We start from the raw sequence: 17,535 nt of genomic DNA on the forward strand, positions 1-17,535 counted from the left end.
GGGGTTCTTGGCCCCAGGGCGGTAGGCTAGGTCCATTTGGTACTGCTGCACTTGTATGGCCCAGCGTTCTATCCTCGTGGGTGGATGAGGAGCGGTGCCCTTGAACAAAGGTATCAGCGGCTGGTGGTCAGTTATCATGCGGAACGGGTGTCCAGAGATGTATAAGTGGAAATGAGCGCATGCCCACTTCACTGCTAGGGCCTCTCTCTCAACTTGCGAGTATCTTGACTCGACCGGGGATAGTGCTTTGCTTGCGAATGCTAGTGGCGACCATGTGCCGGGCTCGGTTTCCTGCGATATCACAGCTCCTAGACCAACCGGGCTGGCGTCTACTACTATTTCGGTGGTTTTGGAGGTGTCAAAGTAGGCCATCGTGGTGCTGTCTAGCAGCGCTGTTTTTATTTTGTCGAACGCATTGGCTTCAGTCTCTGTCCATCGCCATGCGTTTTCCTTCTTCGTTAGGTTCCTTAACGGTTCTGCAATCGAGGCCAGGTTGGGGATAAACCTTGCACAGTATTGTGCCATCCCCAGGAAGCTACGCACTTCTGATGCTGTGGTCGGTGCAGGGGCATTCTTGATCGCCACCGATTTGCGAGGGTCGACAGCAACTCCTTCTGACCCGAACACATAGCCAAAGAATTCGATGGACTTCTTGAAAAATTGACATTTGTCCTTGTGAAGGGTTACGCCATACTGTGCAAGCCTGTGTAGCGTTGCTTTTAGCCTGTTTTGGTGTTCTTCGCTCGTTTTGGCATGGATTAAGATATTGTCGCTGACGTTCAGCACTCCTTGGAGCCCAGAGAGGATTTCTTTGATCGTGTTCTGGAAAATCTCAGCTGCCGATGAGATCCCAAAGTTTAACCTCTTGTAGCGCCTCAATCCCAGGTGTGTCGAGAAAGTTGTGATGTATCGGCTTTCTTCAGCCAGTCTCAGCTGGTGATATCCTGCATTGAGGTCTAGTTTAGAAAACCATTGGGCGCCGTTTAGGTCCGTCAGGATGTCATCGACTGTAGGTGTGAGGTGTCGCTCACGGCGGATGGCTTTGTTTGGGATTCTCATGTCGATGCAAATTCGGATTTTCCCCGGTTGTTTCGGTTTCTCAGCTATGACCATGGGGGACACCCATGGTGTCGGTCCGGACACCTTTTCGATCACTCCCTGTGATTCTAGCAGGTTCAGTTCTTGCTCGACTGCAGCACGCAGGTGGAATGGCACTCTTCGGTGTCGGAGTGCAATTGGTTGCACTGTAGGGTCTATGTGTAGCTTGATAGGTGGGTGCTTGATGGTTCCAAGGCCTGTGAACAGCTTGGGGAACATGAGTAGGATGTCTTCAACTTGCAGTGCTCGTACTGCGTTCGCGAAGGCAATGAGGCCTAGGTCTTCCGCCGTGTTGCTCCCTACCAACAGGTCCGCCTCTTTGTCGATCACATGGAATGTGGTCGTGACTTCCTGGTCCTCTGCTCGGACTTGCACAATCATTTTACCCCGCAGTGGGAGGGGGTCCTGACTGCCATAGGTGAAGATCCTGGCTTTAGACGGAACAAGTGTGGGTTTCGGATTGAGTGCTTTGTAATGCTGAATGCCCATTACATTTACCGTGGCTCCGGTGTCGATGACTCCAATCGCTGGTGAACCGTGGATTTGTATCTGGCACTTGGGTTGCGGCCGTCGGCTCTTCTTCAGCTCACTGACAAAGGATACGAAATAGCATTCGTCATCGTCGTCTGTGGACGAATCATCGTACTGTGGTTGCTGCGACCTGTGCGACCTAGTGGAGCGTGACGTTGTGGAGTCATCTAGCGATAGCTGTTTGACTGCTCCAGCGGCTGATCGCCGTCCTGAAGCGTTCCGTCCTTGAGACCCCCCTCTGCATACGCTGGCGAAGTGGTTGGGGATGCCGCATTTGGAGCATGTCTTCCCTCGTGCTGGGCAGCCATCTTGGGTGTGTTCCTACCTGCCACAGTAGCCGCACGGTGTTTGACGTCGTGTTCGTGTCGGCCCTCGACCTCTGCTTCCTCGGCTCGACACACGCACTGCATCCACCCGTTCTGTCTTGATCACTGTTCCTGTTTCGTGGTGTGGATTAAGGGCCGCCTCCATCGCGGTGGCGCGGGCGTCAGACAGCTCGTGGGACCGTGCAAGGATCAAAATTTCGTCGAGTGAGATTCGCGGCTGCCTCAGGATCAATGTCCGCAAATGTTTGTTGCGGCAACCCTGGATGAGTTGTGCTGTGACTTCCTTCTTTTCGTCGTCCTCGGTGCACGTGCTTATCAGGTCTCTTAGTCGCGCATGAAACGCGTCCATTGTTTCCCCTTCCCGTTGTTTGGCTTGTCGGAACTTGAACCTCTCGTAATGGGGGTTTAGTTGTGGGTCGAAATGGGCGTTGAACGCGTTGACCGCAGCATCGAAGTCATTGGCGGCACCTGTGTTGGGGAGGTGTCTAAATAACTTGTAAAGTTCTGTGCCTCCGAAGTGGAGAAGTAGAGAGCGCTTCACTTCATTGTCTTTCTCTCGGGTGGCTGTGAAATAATTGTTGAGTTGCCCCAGCCACACTGCCCATCGGGGTGCTGCTGTCCCCGGGTCAATCAGCTCGCTGAAAGGCGGTAGTGCCTGTAACTGTGCATGTGTGGAGGGTGTTGGAGCCTGAGCTGCAGGGGGCGCTGCTACCTGTGGTGCCCCTCCGGTGGCCCCTCCGGTGGCCCCTCCTTGGCTTTGAGACATGCTTGCGTGGGCAGTGCTCTCTCCACTACGCAGGCGCTGGTTTCACTTGCTTTGCGTTTAATTGTATTTTCCTGTGCTTGTTTAATTGTATTGTCCTGTGCTTGTTTAATTGTATTGTCCTGTGCTTGTTTTTTTTTTTTTTTTTCCTTGGTCGCTCGTGTTGCTGGGTGTCTGTTCAGAGCGCTGGGCGCGCGCTTTATTATATATTTCTGTTCTCCCCCTCAGCGTGAGGCGTTGTGCACACACGCGGTGAAAGCCTGAAGCCTGCGTCGGCCTCACTCGTCTGCGCATGCGCGCACTTCTTGGACGGCCGGCTGGGCCTTTCTCCGGCGCTTCCTGCTTCTTCGCTCCAGCGCGTCGCCGGTACCGGTCCCTCACGCAGCTTCTCGCATATGCTGCTTACCGGTAGGCGATTACTTCACTTTGTTCTTGTCCCTGGGACTCTCGTGATGGTCTCTGGTGCTGGGTCGGCGGGTCTCGGCTGATTCGGGGCTCGGCGTCTCCGGCGCTCCCGCAGCTGGTCCGCTCGTGGGTGTGGGTGGATCCCACCCTCGTCGCCAGTGTGGGGACTGTAGACCTCCAAGGCCTTGGGGGTCACTACACGTGGGTGCAGCACGCACACACACACAGACGAGACACGTACTCAGATTGCTGGTCTGGGCAGGAAGTCCCGTGCCACTTCCAGCCCGTTTATTTATCTCTTTCTGGCCACGCCTGGCCAGAAAGTGTTACATTGTGTGCTGGTGCTTCCGGGGCTCAGGAGAGACCCTCGGAGCACTAGAGCGCTACAGGTTTGAATGGAAATGAAAGTCATTTACATACTCACTGGTTCTCCCAAAAATGTGGCATGCGTCCAGCCCTCCTGAAGGTCTTCTGGACACCCCTGCACTAGATTACCACCTCCTGCTAGTACATCTTTCAAGTGTGGGTGGCGAATCTGAAAGTGCTTTTGGAAAACTAGAATTAAACCAGCGTTGGCAAAGCCAATAGGTCTCGCCTATGCGTGGGCAATAGCCTTAATCAATGTGTTTTAGCCATGTTGTACAGCAGTGGGGGTGCTGTGCAGTTTGGCTGAAAGTAAACAAACGAAAAGCGCTGTGGTGCGATCAGTGCTGGCTGAGTCATCGCACTTTCCTTCACTTTCTGCCATGCCTCACAGCAGCCGTGCGGTTGCACAACATGGCTAAAGTAAACAGTGGGGACATTGCCTAGGTGAAATCTATTGATTGGCTTTGTGAATGCTTGTTTCACTCGGCGGTCTCATTTTTTGTTTTGAAAATCTATTGACTGTCGAATTGCTGTAGATTTCAGCTTGGCTTTCTGTATTCTTAATCTGTTAAAGTACAGGGCTTGTGCACTGTTGGCTAAAAATAAAGAACGCTGTAAATAACTAAAAGGTGCCACTGCTTAGCTGGCAGAACCAGTTAGGGTGAAAGTTTCCGTCCAACGTGAGGCATCAGGTTGCAGAGCAAGAATCCTACAACACAATAAGCTAAACGCAGAGATTATTCAAAAATGTCCTTGCCAGCACTTTGGGTTGTCGTTTTTACGCGGTTCAGGGCACTATGGGTTGTTTAACAACTGACATACACCTCAAACCAGCCAGGACTATGCCTTTGTCAATAGTTGCCTGTATGTGTTCTGCAGAGAGGCCAAGGATTGGCCTCTCTGCACTACTACTACTACTGCATAACTTAAAACCAGCCATGACTATGCCTTTGTCAATAGTTGCCTGTATGCACTCAGCAAAGAGGCCAAGGATTGAATGACCATGTATTCTGTACACCTTTTTGACCCAGTGACAGGCACTGCGATGACTTGCACTGCCTTAGGCCTGAACACCAGAGCCCTTTTTAGTGGCCATTATAAACACCTAGGGCCATATGCATGAACACATTTCCCCATAGACACAGAATGGGAAAAACCCTTTGATGCATCTGGCCCCTAGAAAAGACTCTGTTCTAAGCATGAACTTTACAGGAGTAACTTGCTACATGGCAGAAGTGAGAACACAACATCATGGAAACAGCTACCAACCTAATGCAGTGCACGATTCAGTGAAATGTGATGAACAGGAACTAAATCACTGACATAGATCACCTGAACATTTATTACATTAATTCCTCAGAAATTGTCAGTGTTTTTCCCAGTACAGTTAAGGACGTGACTATAGGGTCCGATAGGAACCGGTTTCAATGGCGGTTATAAAATACAATCTGGTCTGAGCAGTGCCGGATTAAACGCTGTGGAGTCCCCCTAGGTATTAAAAGTTTCGCCCCGCCCCACACAAATTATGTCTCAATACGTTTTTAATTTTACCAATTTTGATCTGTTGTTGCGGGGGCCCTAAAAGGAGTGAGGCCTAAAGGACTGTGCATACCATGTCTGGTGTAGTTTATTGCATGGTAACTACAGAAAGTATGCATTTTTTTTGTAAAGATATCTTTTTTAGGGAGCTACCAGGGTCTCAACAAAATAAGAAAAATTTCCAGAACCACCAATTTGTTTTGGTCTAAAAAAAAAAAAAAACTCCCACACAGTAACTTTTGGCACTGAAGCCAACTACTTAGTGTGTAGGTGTTTTCCTTGTGAAAGAGCAGCGTCTCATCACTCGCAGTGCGCTTAGCCAATGGCTGAAGTGGGCTGATACGCTGCCCCATGCTATATTCAGTAGTGGATGGATGAAAAATGTAAATGACACAACAACTGACTAATAGGTGAAGAGGGCTGGTTTTATTCCCCTACAGGTATATTTCAGATGATATTTATAATGAATCAACCTAAAAAGATATCTTTTCTGTAAGCAAGGCCATTGGTTGCTATGTGGATAGATGGAAATGCTTACATCTCACTTCAAATATAGCAACAAATTCTAGGACAAAAAACCAACATATAAGACCAGGTTTTCATTTGGTCCCACACCCTGTTACTTTAAATCCTTGCGACAAAGGGCAAAAATGGAGCTACTTATAAGAAAGGGGTCGGGAGGAGTTAAAAGATGTGCATTTGTACCCAAAGGACAAGGGGTATTTGTGTTTTATAACAGTATTGCAAACATGTCAATTTCATTGACCACTAACAAGGAGTAGGCAAAGAAGCAGCAAAGAGTGTCAATTTAAATGTCAACTCAGTAGAATAATAAAAGAAAAGCACGTGACGTGTGTCAATCTCAGTCATAGGAAAGAATATGGTAAAAGAAATGAAGAAAAATACTTATCTGGGTAGATATCTTTGGACTTATCGTTTTTCGCAAAGGGTGATTGAAATTAAATTTGTAGGAGACTTGCAAGTTGAATTTTGTTTTAAAGTAGGAGTTACATGAGCAAAAAATGTCATTTTTAAATTAAATTTGTAAACGATTGGAAGTTGAAATTGTGTATAAAATAGGATTTACAGACTCAATGAATCTATATTGTACATACCCAGTTTTCCTTAGAGCATTTAATACAGGATTAGTTTGTTCTAAGCACCATGAGATTAATTCATCTTCTTTAATATGGGGATAGTCAATTTCTAGGTGCTTTCAGACGATTTTGATTTGAGGGGTCCGAAATGTTTCAAAGTGATCATAATGTCGGTGCTTTGTACGAAGGGTTGAAGTCAGCCTTCTAATACATACTCAAAAGAATGAGGAACTCTTTCTCAGAAGAGGAGGTTGAGCTGATGACCGTAGCAAAGTGGGACACAACTTTTCTGGAAGCATTCCCATCACCCAGGGCGTGGAACCAAAGAGCAGGACTGTGGTAAATTCTAGTAAAGGCGCAGAACAGCATTTTATAAAACAATTCAACACAAAAGTTGGTCTGTGGGCGATTCTAATATTCTCTGTGAACATCTGACTCCAGAAGACCATGTCACTTTGCACCAAGTTACCTTTCAACTCCAATGTGGATCTTCCCATCGTGGAAGCTGTGGAAGAATCCTTGGATCAGCGTAGACCACTGGAGACCGAATGCCGCAAGAAGAAAGTTGAAGGCAACACTACTGAAACCATAGCGCTTCAGGAAGGTCATCAGGAAACCAAAGCCGATGAATATCATTGTGTGAACATCTTGGAAGCCTGTAAAAGAGAATATACAAAGTTGCTACAAGACAACCCCATTAAAATGTGTTTCTGAAAAGAACCAAAACTTCACCATCCAAACTTACAGCTTGAAAGAAGATAAGACGCCAACTCTGAGACTGTACACTTCAACTGTACTCACCACACTCTGATCATGAGCATGATACTTTCCAGTATATGCCTATAATTAGTGACAGCTGGCCTTGTTTAACGTCTGAGAGGGGTACTCTAGAGAGAAAAGGACTGTTTGATATTAAAAAAATGGGTCACCTCTCCCTTTTAAATGTTTTTTTTTTAGGTTTTAAACTATGATTACACACATTCAATGTTGCTGACTCGATGGATCTCTGAATGAACCCAGTCCATGAATTAACTGATGCTGTGGGCCCTTCCTTGGCTGTCATACTGGCAGACTCATCCTGAAGTTCACCACGGGTGTTCTATATTGATCACATCTTACCTTTACTGCAGCAATTGGAGGAAAACGACAGACAGTTAGTAGCACTGTTACATATACTGTCCTGATGAAGGACCCTTTCAAATTGTGCAATAGGCTGAAACATGTTGATGCACACCAGTTTCAGTACACAGTGGGTATACAGGAGTGCATGGTTCTTCAAATATTTTATGCAAAGGTCTGATGAAGTGTGGCAGCAACCACCTTTGGAACAATTATTTATGATTATTTCTCGTGGTCAGTTATCAGCACTAGACCTAATACATTTGCCAGTATTTCACACGTGACTTTTCTGAATTAATTTCCTCACACAAATACGTAATGGTTGGAGAAAACATGCTGGTTTGTTACCAGAAAGATAACATTATGTCCACGTCCCCATGAGTTCCAGAGCCCCGGTCTTATTCAGCAACATTTATTTATTGATTTTTAATTGCAGTTAGGCTTGATCTCTTAAATAATGAGGCAGCTTATGTGGTAAGACCTCTTGATACTGCCAGATGCCATATTTTCTCTGTCCCAGGATTACATTTTTTTATATACCGAATTATGTGCTGCTGACATCTGACAAAAAATGAAAGAAGCATCGAGAGGGCCTAGCATGGAGTTTTGACAAAAACGTCTTACAAGCCTGATCAACAAGCCTTCCTTACAATTACTCTAATGTTCACAATTGAGCTCTTGATACTTTTGCCTAGAATAGGTTGTTGCTTAAGCCTAATTATTGCACTATGAGGGCTCCAGCCTGGTATTCACACCCTTGAACCACTTACTCACAACTTAGCAGATGTCAATCAATCAATCAGCAATTTGTATAGCGAGCTACTCACCCAGTAGGGTCTCAAAGTGCTGGGGGGAAGGGTCCGTTACTGCTCGAAAAGCCAGGTCTTGAGTGGTTTCCTGAAGGAGAGGTGGTCCTGGGTCAGCCGTAGGTGGATGGGGAGGGAGTTCCATGTCTTGGCCGCCAGGTAGGAGAAGGATCTTCCTCCAGCGGTGGCTCTGCGAATGCGTGGTATGGCGGCGAGGGCGAGGCTGGCCGATCGTAGCTGGCGGGTGGGTGTGTAGAAAGTGAGGCGGCTGTTGAGGTACTTCGGGCCCATGTCGTGGAGAGCCTTGTGTGCGTGGGTGAGGAGTCTGAACGTGATCCTCTTGTTGACGGGGAGCCAGTGCAGGTCTCTCAGGTGGGTCGAGATGTGGCTGTGGCGAGGGATGTCCAGGATGAGCCGTGCGGAGGCGTTCTGTATGCGCTGGAGTCTTTTCTGTAGTTTGGCAGTGGTTCCCGTGTAGAGGGTGTTCCCGTAGTCCAGTCGGCTGGTGACTAGTGCCTGGGTGACTGTCTTCCTGGTTTCGGTGGGGATCCATCGGAAGATCTTACGGAGCATGCGCAGGGTGTTGAAGCACGATGACGATACGGCGTTGACTTGTCTGGTCATCGAGAGGGAGGAGTCCAGGATGAAGCCCAGGTTTCGTGCGTGGTCCGTTGGCTTGGGGGTGGTGTCCAGGGCAGGGGGCCACCAGGAGTCATCCCAGGCGGAGGGTGATGATCCCAGGATGAGGACTTCCGTCTTGTCTGAGTTCAGTTTCAGGCGGCTGTTCTTCATCCACTCGGCAACGTCTTTCATCCCTTCGTGTAGGCTGGCTCTGGCGGTGGCGGGGTCGTTGGTGAGGAAGAGGATCAGCTGGGTGTCGTCGGCGTAGGAGACAATGTTGAGGTTTTGTTGCCGTGCGATTGCTGCGAGGGGGCTCATGTAGACGTTGAAGAGGGTGGGGCTGAGTGAGGATCCTTGTGGTACGCCGCAGATGACTTCGGTGGCCTTGGATCTGAATGGGGGGAGGCGGACTCTCTGGGTTCTTCCGGCGAGGAACGAGATGATCCACTCCAGAGCCTTCCCTTGGATTCCGATGTTGCTGAGGCGCTGTACTAGGGTGCGGTGGCAGACAGTGTCGAACGCCGCGGATAGGTCCAGGAGGATGAGGGCCGCTGTTTCCCCATTGTCGAGCAGGGATCTGATGTCGTCGGTGGCTGCGATGAGGGAGGTCTCGGTGCTGTGGTTGGCTCGGAAGCCGGACTGCGAAGGGTCGAGGGATCCGTTTGTCTCGAGGAAGGCGGCGAGCTGTCTGTTGACGGTCTTCTCGATGAGTTTGGCAGGAAAAGGGAGGAGCAAGATGGGGCGGAAGTTCTTGAGGTTGGTGGGGTCTGCTGTTGGTTTCTTTAGGAGGGCGCTGAGCTCGGCGTGCTTCCAGCTCTCCGGGAAGGTGGCAGTGTTGAAGGAGATGTTGATGATGTCCCGGAGTTGGGGTGCGATGATGGAGTCAGCCTTGTTGAAGACGTGGTGGGGGCAGGGGTCGGTTGGTGATCCGGAGTGGATGGTGTTCATCGTGTGGGTGGTGTCTTCGGTGCTGACCGGGGTCCAGTTGCAGAGGGTGGTGGTGGGGGGCGTTGGTTCGGTGGTTGGGTGCGTGGTCTGTGCGCCGAAGCTGTTGTGTATGTCGGCAATCTTGCGGTGGAAGAAGGTGGCGAGTGAGTCGCAGAGGTCTTGCGAGGGTGTGATGTCGTTGTTTCCGACGTTGGGGTTGGAGAACTCTTTGACGATGCTGAAGAATTCCTTGCTGTTGTGGGTGTTGTTGTCCAGTCGTTCTTTGAATGTTGTCCTTTTGGTGGTGCGGATCAGCTGGTGGTGTTTGCGGGTGGCGTTCTTGAGGGCAGTCACGTTTTCTGTGGTCTGGTCGTGGCACCAGGCTTTTTCAAGGGTGCGGCAGTTTTTCTTGGATGTTTTGAGTTCGTCGGTGAACCAGGAGGCTTTCTTGCTGCCTGGTCTGCTGGGAGGGTTCTTCAGTGGTGCGAGGTAGTCGGCGCAGTTGGTGAGCCACTGTGTGAAGGTGCGGGCCGCTTCGTTGGGGTCCGTTGCGCTGGCGGGAGGATTCAGGCTGAGGGAGGTGGTGAGCTGGTCGGCGGTGATCTTGCTCCAGCTCCTGCGAGGAACCTGTTGCGGGTGGTGGTAGGTTGTGGTTCTTCTGAAGCTGAAGTGGACGCAGCTGTGATCCGTCCAATGAAGTCCGGTGGAGTGGCTGAAGGAGATGTGCTTGCTGGAGGAGAAGACGGGTCAAGCGTGTAGCCGGCGTAGAGGGTGGGGGTGTTCACCAGTTGCTTGAGTCCGAGGTTGGCGAGGTTGTCCAGTAGGGTGGTGGTGTTGGTGTTGTTGTTTTTCTCCAGGTGGAAGTTGAGGTCCCCTAGGAGGATGTAGTCAGCGGAGGGGAGGGCGTGCAGGCTGATGAAGTCTGCGATGTCTTTGCTGAATTGGGTGCTTGGTCCCGGGGGTCTGTAGATAAGGGTGCCTCTGAAGGTGGTCTTGGGGTCGGTGTGTATCTGGAAGTGGAGGTGCTCGGCGGCGGTTAAGGCGTCGTCGGAGTTGGTCGTGATGCGGATGGTGTTCCTGTGGACGATGGCGATGCCTCCTCCGGTCTGGTTGACGCGGTCCCTCCGGATGATTTTGTAGCCGTCCGGGATGGCTATGGCGATGTCGGGGGCTGAGGAGGCGTTCATCCACGTTTCCGTGAGGAAGACGACGTCTGGTGATGTTGTGTCGAGCAGGTTCCAGAGTTCGACGGCGTGTCTGTGGACGGAGCGGGTGTTGAGCAGGATGCACTTGAGGTGGTTGTTGCTGGTGCCTGGTCTTTTGGGTGCGGTGCAGGTCCGGAGGCAGGTGAACTTGCAAGTTTGGCAGCTGAAGGGTCCGTGGGTGCGTTTCGGGGTGGCTCGGTAGCAGGCGGGGTTCCGGTCGGGTTTGAGTTCGTTGAGGGTGGCGGCGTCGTAAGTCCATCGTGTTGGCTGGCATCGCCGGGGGCCAGGGGTCCTGGCGCTGGGCGAGGTCCAGGCGTGGACGGGAGCAGACCGGCTTGCCTTTGGCGCAAAATCGGCGCGCCCGCTGCGCGTATACGCGGGTTCCATTTAAGGCGAAGTGGGAGGGAGGAGCAGCTGGGAGGCGGGAGCGGGGGGCCAATGGGGTTAACAGAAAAGAAAAGGGGCGGGGCCGCGAAGGAGCAGCGGCGGGAAGCGGAGCGGGGGTCACACCAGGGGAACAGAGACAAAAGACAAAGCGCAAAAAACCTACTTTACAGAAAGAAAGCACTAAACAGTAAATAAACAGTAAATACATACAGAACACTGAAAACTGGGCACAGAGGGGCAAAAAACTGTAAAAACGGGCGAAAATAGCGAGCAGCAGCAAGGGGGCACCGACCTGTGGCGCTGGGGGAGAGACGCGCCTACAGCTGGTGGGCCGTGGGGGTGTCCTGGGACAGGTCAAATGTTAAAGACAAGCTCCCTGCTGTGGCCGTACGATGTACTCCATTGTGAATCCATTACTAATTCTAAGACCATTCAACTTCCCTAAGAACTCTCAAACCTTAGTGTAGAAAACAGAGGGATGAATGGAGCACGTTTTAGACAGGATCTGGCTGGCGAGCAATCCCCACTAAACCGAGCGTACCTACTGAGACTTTTGATCTTAGGCATTTCCCCTTTTTAGACAGAAAAGCAAATCGTGGGCGCCTTGGTTTCCCAGACTGGACTTCTTATTTACATTAATTTACAGAATCAGAAACAGGACTGAAAATCTTTGGTGTGGGACCGTATAACAGAAGACGGTTTCCAGATTGGCCTTCTTAAATTCTTTCAGTGGTGGGGTTTTACACCAGTATTCTTGCTCCTTCCAAGCCTTAGCCCCACAATCAAAACCAGATGCATTTGCTTTGACTTTTAGGTTGGGGAAAAGGTTCCTGTTGATTGCTTAATATTGCAACGTCTACTCAAGGATTACGACTAACCAATAATTAATATATGTAGGTATTCATTTCCTCCACCTTTGACTAAAAGGATATATCTAATGGACTGGTACACCAGATAGGCCACGTTTTGTAAGTCTTCAAAGGCAATAGTTCTCAAGGGTACCATAATGGAACTCTATCAACAAACATTTGTAGACTACCCAGCATTCTCTTCCAACGCACATGAGTTATGCTACTGTGGCGACCATCGGATCTCTACTCCAGCAAGATGCTGACCTTTCCAGCGTCACTGTGCTTGTTATTAGCAACAACATGTATAGTAAATGTTGGGTTATGAGACACAGATGTAAAACAGAGATGTTATTGTTTTGAGGTAGCCCAGAATGTACCACAAAAGGTCTCCTTGCTATTGAAGGCGATGAACCACACATTTTTATGGACAGCAATAAGATTTATTTCGGAAGCTTGGTGATAGTCAACAAAATCTGTTTAATTCATTTGTCTTCGCTACAGACCAATCAGGGATGGCAAGATGGTGGTGGCCCAAAGAGGCTTTAACATTATCTTCACTGCAAAGCCACTCTACAGATTCGAACAAGTCTAATCTAACAAACTGTGCCCTAAATGGACTAACATTTATATAACTGTGCCCACCCTCCAGTAGCCTCCCGACATCACCCACGCAAACCTGTTTCCCACCCTCTACAGCTGATAAACAGTGGACTGGATCTCATGTATAAGTTCGGTTCTCCAGTGAAGGCACACTCCCATAAGAAGACATGCCACTCACAGACCATCTACTGCCCCCTGACGTCATCCTAAGAAAGCCAGGAAGAACTGAAAGATACTGAACCAACCTCCTTTAAAAACAAACTCAATGCAACTAAGGAGGCGGATATCCAATATTTATTTGGTCGTAGCCTGTAAACTGACAATTTGCACACTTGTATCTTAATTTTCTCAGGTTTCATTGTATTTAATTGTCATTTATTAGCACTATGCGATACGTTGAGCCACTTCAGAGCACCAAAAAGAGAAGAAATCATCAACCCAATTTATGGGTTGCCAGGGGTAGCAGTTACTAGTCACGGTATGCCCTTTGAGACCCCTAGTACTGCCATTTCTACCCCCGGTCTCAGAGCTTATGAGGGTAGCAACAGTATAAAAGGAAAGAGACTGTTTGCTTTCAGTAGGTTTCCGTTCCATGAGCATTCCAAAGATTTCCTTTAGTAGATAGGATGCTGTTGAGAGGCTGAAACAATATGTGAGCTTTGTGATGTCATTGTAGGTTAAAGGGTGCTACGCCTGGCATGTTTTGTGAACCACCGGCAGTGGAGAACTGGCAGCTAAAGTCAGTCCTGGAAAATGTGCTCTTATCGGTTTCATAGCCCAGCAATTGAGTGTTTCGAAGGGATCTGACCATCTCGAGGAGGAGTTTAGTTAAGAGAAGTTATACATGTCTCCACAAGAAAAATCTCTATGTTCCCTCTGGGGTGTTTAACTTATGATCCCTCTCTCCATTACTCCCAAAACCGGCCTCGGAGTCCTCAGCCTATTGGGGTTTTGCTTGTGTCTCATACGGCCACTCCCCCACTAGAATTGTTGGTTTTCCGCCCCCCCCCCCTTGCAAATTGTTGCAAAGTCTCTGCACAGTTGAGGTGCTTCAGCCATATTTAAACTAAGGCACTTATTTGAAGTTTGACGGAGAACGTACTCTGTCAAAACTGCAACGGAGTACCCTCTCTGCCAAACCCTCGGTCTACCCAACAGATGTACTGGCAAAGTAGGTCAATGACTGACTCCGCCTCCTTTGCTGACATACTTGACAGAGTATGGGCCGTCTGAGTTTTTGCCATTCAACCGCCTGCACAATTTAGAGTAGGCGTATAATGGGCAATTTTTACTCCCCTCTCAACACCATGACAAATCTGGCGGTAAGGGACAGCGAAAACATTTAATGGCCCCCACACCAAGAGACTGGGGGGTCATAAGTTTTTGATTTTTCAAAAAGAAAATCCTGCTTTGTATTTTGTTTTTGAACAATAAAAAAAAAAGTGAAAAGTTTGACAGGCAGCTGTCATGCTTCACGGAGCCATCCATCAAACTTTTAACTCATTAACAGCAACTGCCATGATGGTGGTTCCTGCCAATAACTAGAGCTGTTCACAGGGCCATCAGAAAACTAAATGTGGAGGACCGGACTCGGTCTGGACAATGGAGTATTTCACTCAGTCGCCTTGATGGAGTAGATCCCATCATCCAAACTCTAAATCAGGCCCTACATTCGATCTTGAAGACAAGAGCTGGCTTAGTGGTGTGCGAGGATGGACTCTAGTGGAAAAAAGAATATCTAACTAGGAAAGATCAAAAAATGCAAGAGGACTTAAAAATGTGGAGGGACACTGGATATATTTGTAGGGTTAAAGAGGGGGCAGCAGGATGCATGGAAGGGGGGCAGAATCTTAGGAAGGGGACCAATAAAGAACATTCGAGGCAGTCAGCACCTCATGAACAGGAGAACACAATTTATGTACACAGCAACATAGTAACAACAATGTTGCTATAAGTGTTATATGTACCGATGCTTAAGTTATATGTATCAGAAAAGATCAAATGCAATAAAGATATTTAAAAACAAAAAATGAACAGGAGAACACAATTAGGACACAAACGAGGTAGTGAACACCTCTCAAACATGGAGTACCACAAAAAGGGCTTAAAACAATGAGGGAAATGTATCAGAAACTGTATGTTGTACTTAAACCTGCCGGTAGTATTTCTGAAGGTCTTGTGGGTGGGTGTGTGTTGTACTGACTTTACATAATGGTTATGTGACAAACAGTAAAAGGCTGGCATTTCTTGTTTGGTAACATTTTATTGTAACACAGATGCATTCTGGAAACTTCTGCAGCGCATATGCAACCTCCCACGAACCCTTATTGACAGAACAGCGTGGTGGCAGCGAAGACTGCATTGGCGCAAAGCCTTCACCCCAGACTATGGTTTCCAGCAATCAACAGCCCATGGAAAGGATTAAACTGATACTGGCCGAGACAATACGTATTCATTAAAAGTTGCTTTTTCCATGACGCTTACAAAATTCCTTTACAGTACCCTCTATCAAAGCTCTGGATCCAGAAGACTATTATGACCCTGAAGAAGATGCAGCTTCTCAAATGGAAGGGTACTAGTTGCGCTGACATGGATGCCTTGGTTAACTGGCTCTACTAGATAGTTGTAAAGGTAACAACTCAACAGAAATAGGCTCAATCATAGAATGGAATACAACAGTTGTTTGAATTTTGTTATGCATCAGCTGTTGTAGAAATGTTTGATATGATTGAGGACCTCCTCCACCTTGCATTTTTCCACAGTTCAATAAATGTGACTGTCCATTCTAGGACGGTATTTACCGTTTACATGTTATGGCTTTTAAAAGCTGGATTTAATTGTAATCCAGTACAAATGCTAGTAAATAAAATAGTGAATGTGCAAAGGTTGCCATTCTATAAAAATGAAATAAAGAACTATGGGGGAAACAGTAAAAGATCTGTGCAGTGGCGGTCGGTATGGTACGGGGTTGGTCTGAGGTGCTCGGGGAAAAACAAAAACATTCACTTACCTGATCGCCGCGTGTCTCCTCCATCTCTCCCATGTTGTGTCTCCTCCGCGCGCCTTCCAGGAAGCACCCAGTCTCCCCACAGCCAGTGTTGTGATTGGTAAGCTCCCAGGCTCCCCTGTGCAAATCACAATGCTGCAATGCAGCGTCATGATTGGTCTGAACGCCCTGGCTCGGCGCTCAGATGGGGAAAGGGAGCCTGGGCATGTTCTCCACCTAGGCTGTAAATGCAACCTGGGTGGGGAAAATGCAAAGTGTGCATGACTGTTTGGCCAGGGCAAGCTGGCCGGTCAAAAGCGCCATACTCACTAAAGAGGGCAGCATCTACTCCTCCTCCCCAACGTTGGGGGAGGCAAGCCCTGTCCTAACCGATGATACTAAAAAATAAAATGATAATTTCAGATATTATCATTTTCTTTTTTCTTTTACACTGCTCCATGAGCAGCAGGGCAACGCTCCTCTGCCTTTATGGAGAAGCCGCCACTGGATCTGGGACCAGTAACTCTCCTCAACATCACTAATGGCAAGTGGGAATGCTCAGAAGGAGTCAGCCAACCAGATGGTCGATAATGCAGTCTATAGCTACTAGTACAGGAAGCGGAGAGAAGAGAAGCACAGTTGTTTGAGGATCAATAATCTGCCATGAGTATTATTGACCTTGGAGCTGGTCACTAAAGCTCATCTTTGCCCTTTACCCTGTGCTCATGTCCTACCGGCAGCTCAGGCATACAAGTCATGTAGTGGTCACTGAGTAGTGTAACGGATATTTCATAACGCTACACTAAAAGGTTGGGTGTATATATAGCTCCCGAGAACCTTCATTTTGTGTTGAGTTTCGATAGTACTTCTGATCTACTTGTTCAAAGCTATTTGTTCTTTTGTACTGTCCCCTCCGTTGCCCTCTTAGATACCAATGCTTGACTTGGATCAGTGCCTAGATAATGGTTCGCGGATGTATGTGTGTGCGAGAAGTTGAGCTTTTATCGGAAACCACATAGCATGTTAATTTTCCTTGGCAATGACACCATAGAGTTGGTGGACAGGGATATTGGCAGATGGTCAATCAAAGAGTAAAAGTTACAAAGTACAGCATATCGGAGGAGGCATGTGGTACTGGCAATGCTGCCCAAAGACAAGGTCATTAGCAGATTAGAAACAATTAAGGACTGGACATGAATTTAGGTGCTATTTAGTGCACCTAATAACACCGTGGGGTACGTTATTTTTCAGGTGCGACAGGTTTTTGTGGAATAACATACGATTTGGTGTTTAACGCCCCAAAATCCGCATGAAACAGTAAATACTGCATGCTTTTCCACCATTAAATGTTCAGAAATCTAACAAAGGTTGTTATTTAACGCATCTGATAATTATGGATGCGTTAAATCAGTGGTGTAACAAAACTTGAGGGGTCCCCCCTTGCAAAGTACATACCTACCACTTTTGCTGTTGGGGCTCCCTGGAGCTCGGACCCCCTAGCTTCGCAGAGGCTTATGTTACGCCACTGCCTTAAATAAAACCAAACTCATAATTCAAACCCTGTCCCTGTCTTACTAGCATTCTCCGGATCTGTTCATTTTCTTTTCAGAATCTAGCAGACCAGGATAACCAATCATCTGCCAATTCTGAATCCGGTTCGAAAGGTTAATTTTGCTTGCACGTCCGTGCACAAGTTTTGTACACTGCGGTGCAAACTTTTGAGATCCAAGTTTTGAAGTGCAAACCCGCACAGTCAGTTTTACCGGTGAACTTGATGAAAGAGGAGAAGCTGATTTTTAGGTTGAGCCAGTATTGGAGTATGGCTTTGATGCCCCACCCACTCTCCGCCCATATTTGTCATTGGCTTGTGTCATTGTCCTTCGCAAACGCTGGCTTGAGAGTGGTTAT

At 48.1% G+C, this 17,535-nt stretch overlaps 1 protein-coding gene across 1 annotated transcript in view; it reads right to left on the reverse strand.

Moving 5' to 3' along the window:
- RHBG (Rh family B glycoprotein) overlaps positions 1-17,535 on the reverse strand; it is a 77,270-nt gene that overhangs the window by 36,289 nt on the left and 23,446 nt on the right. The window contains exon 2 of the mRNA XM_078669879.1: positions 6,595-6,781. Coding sequence (XP_078526005.1) covers positions 6,595-6,781 — 187 coding nt within the window. The remainder of the gene's footprint in view (positions 1-6,594; positions 6,782-17,535) is intronic.

This window comes from Lissotriton helveticus, chromosome 12 (assembly GCF_964261635.1).
Source record: "Lissotriton helveticus chromosome 12, aLisHel1.1, whole genome shotgun sequence".
NCBI classification, from domain to species: domain Eukaryota; kingdom Metazoa; phylum Chordata; class Amphibia; order Caudata; family Salamandridae; genus Lissotriton; species Lissotriton helveticus.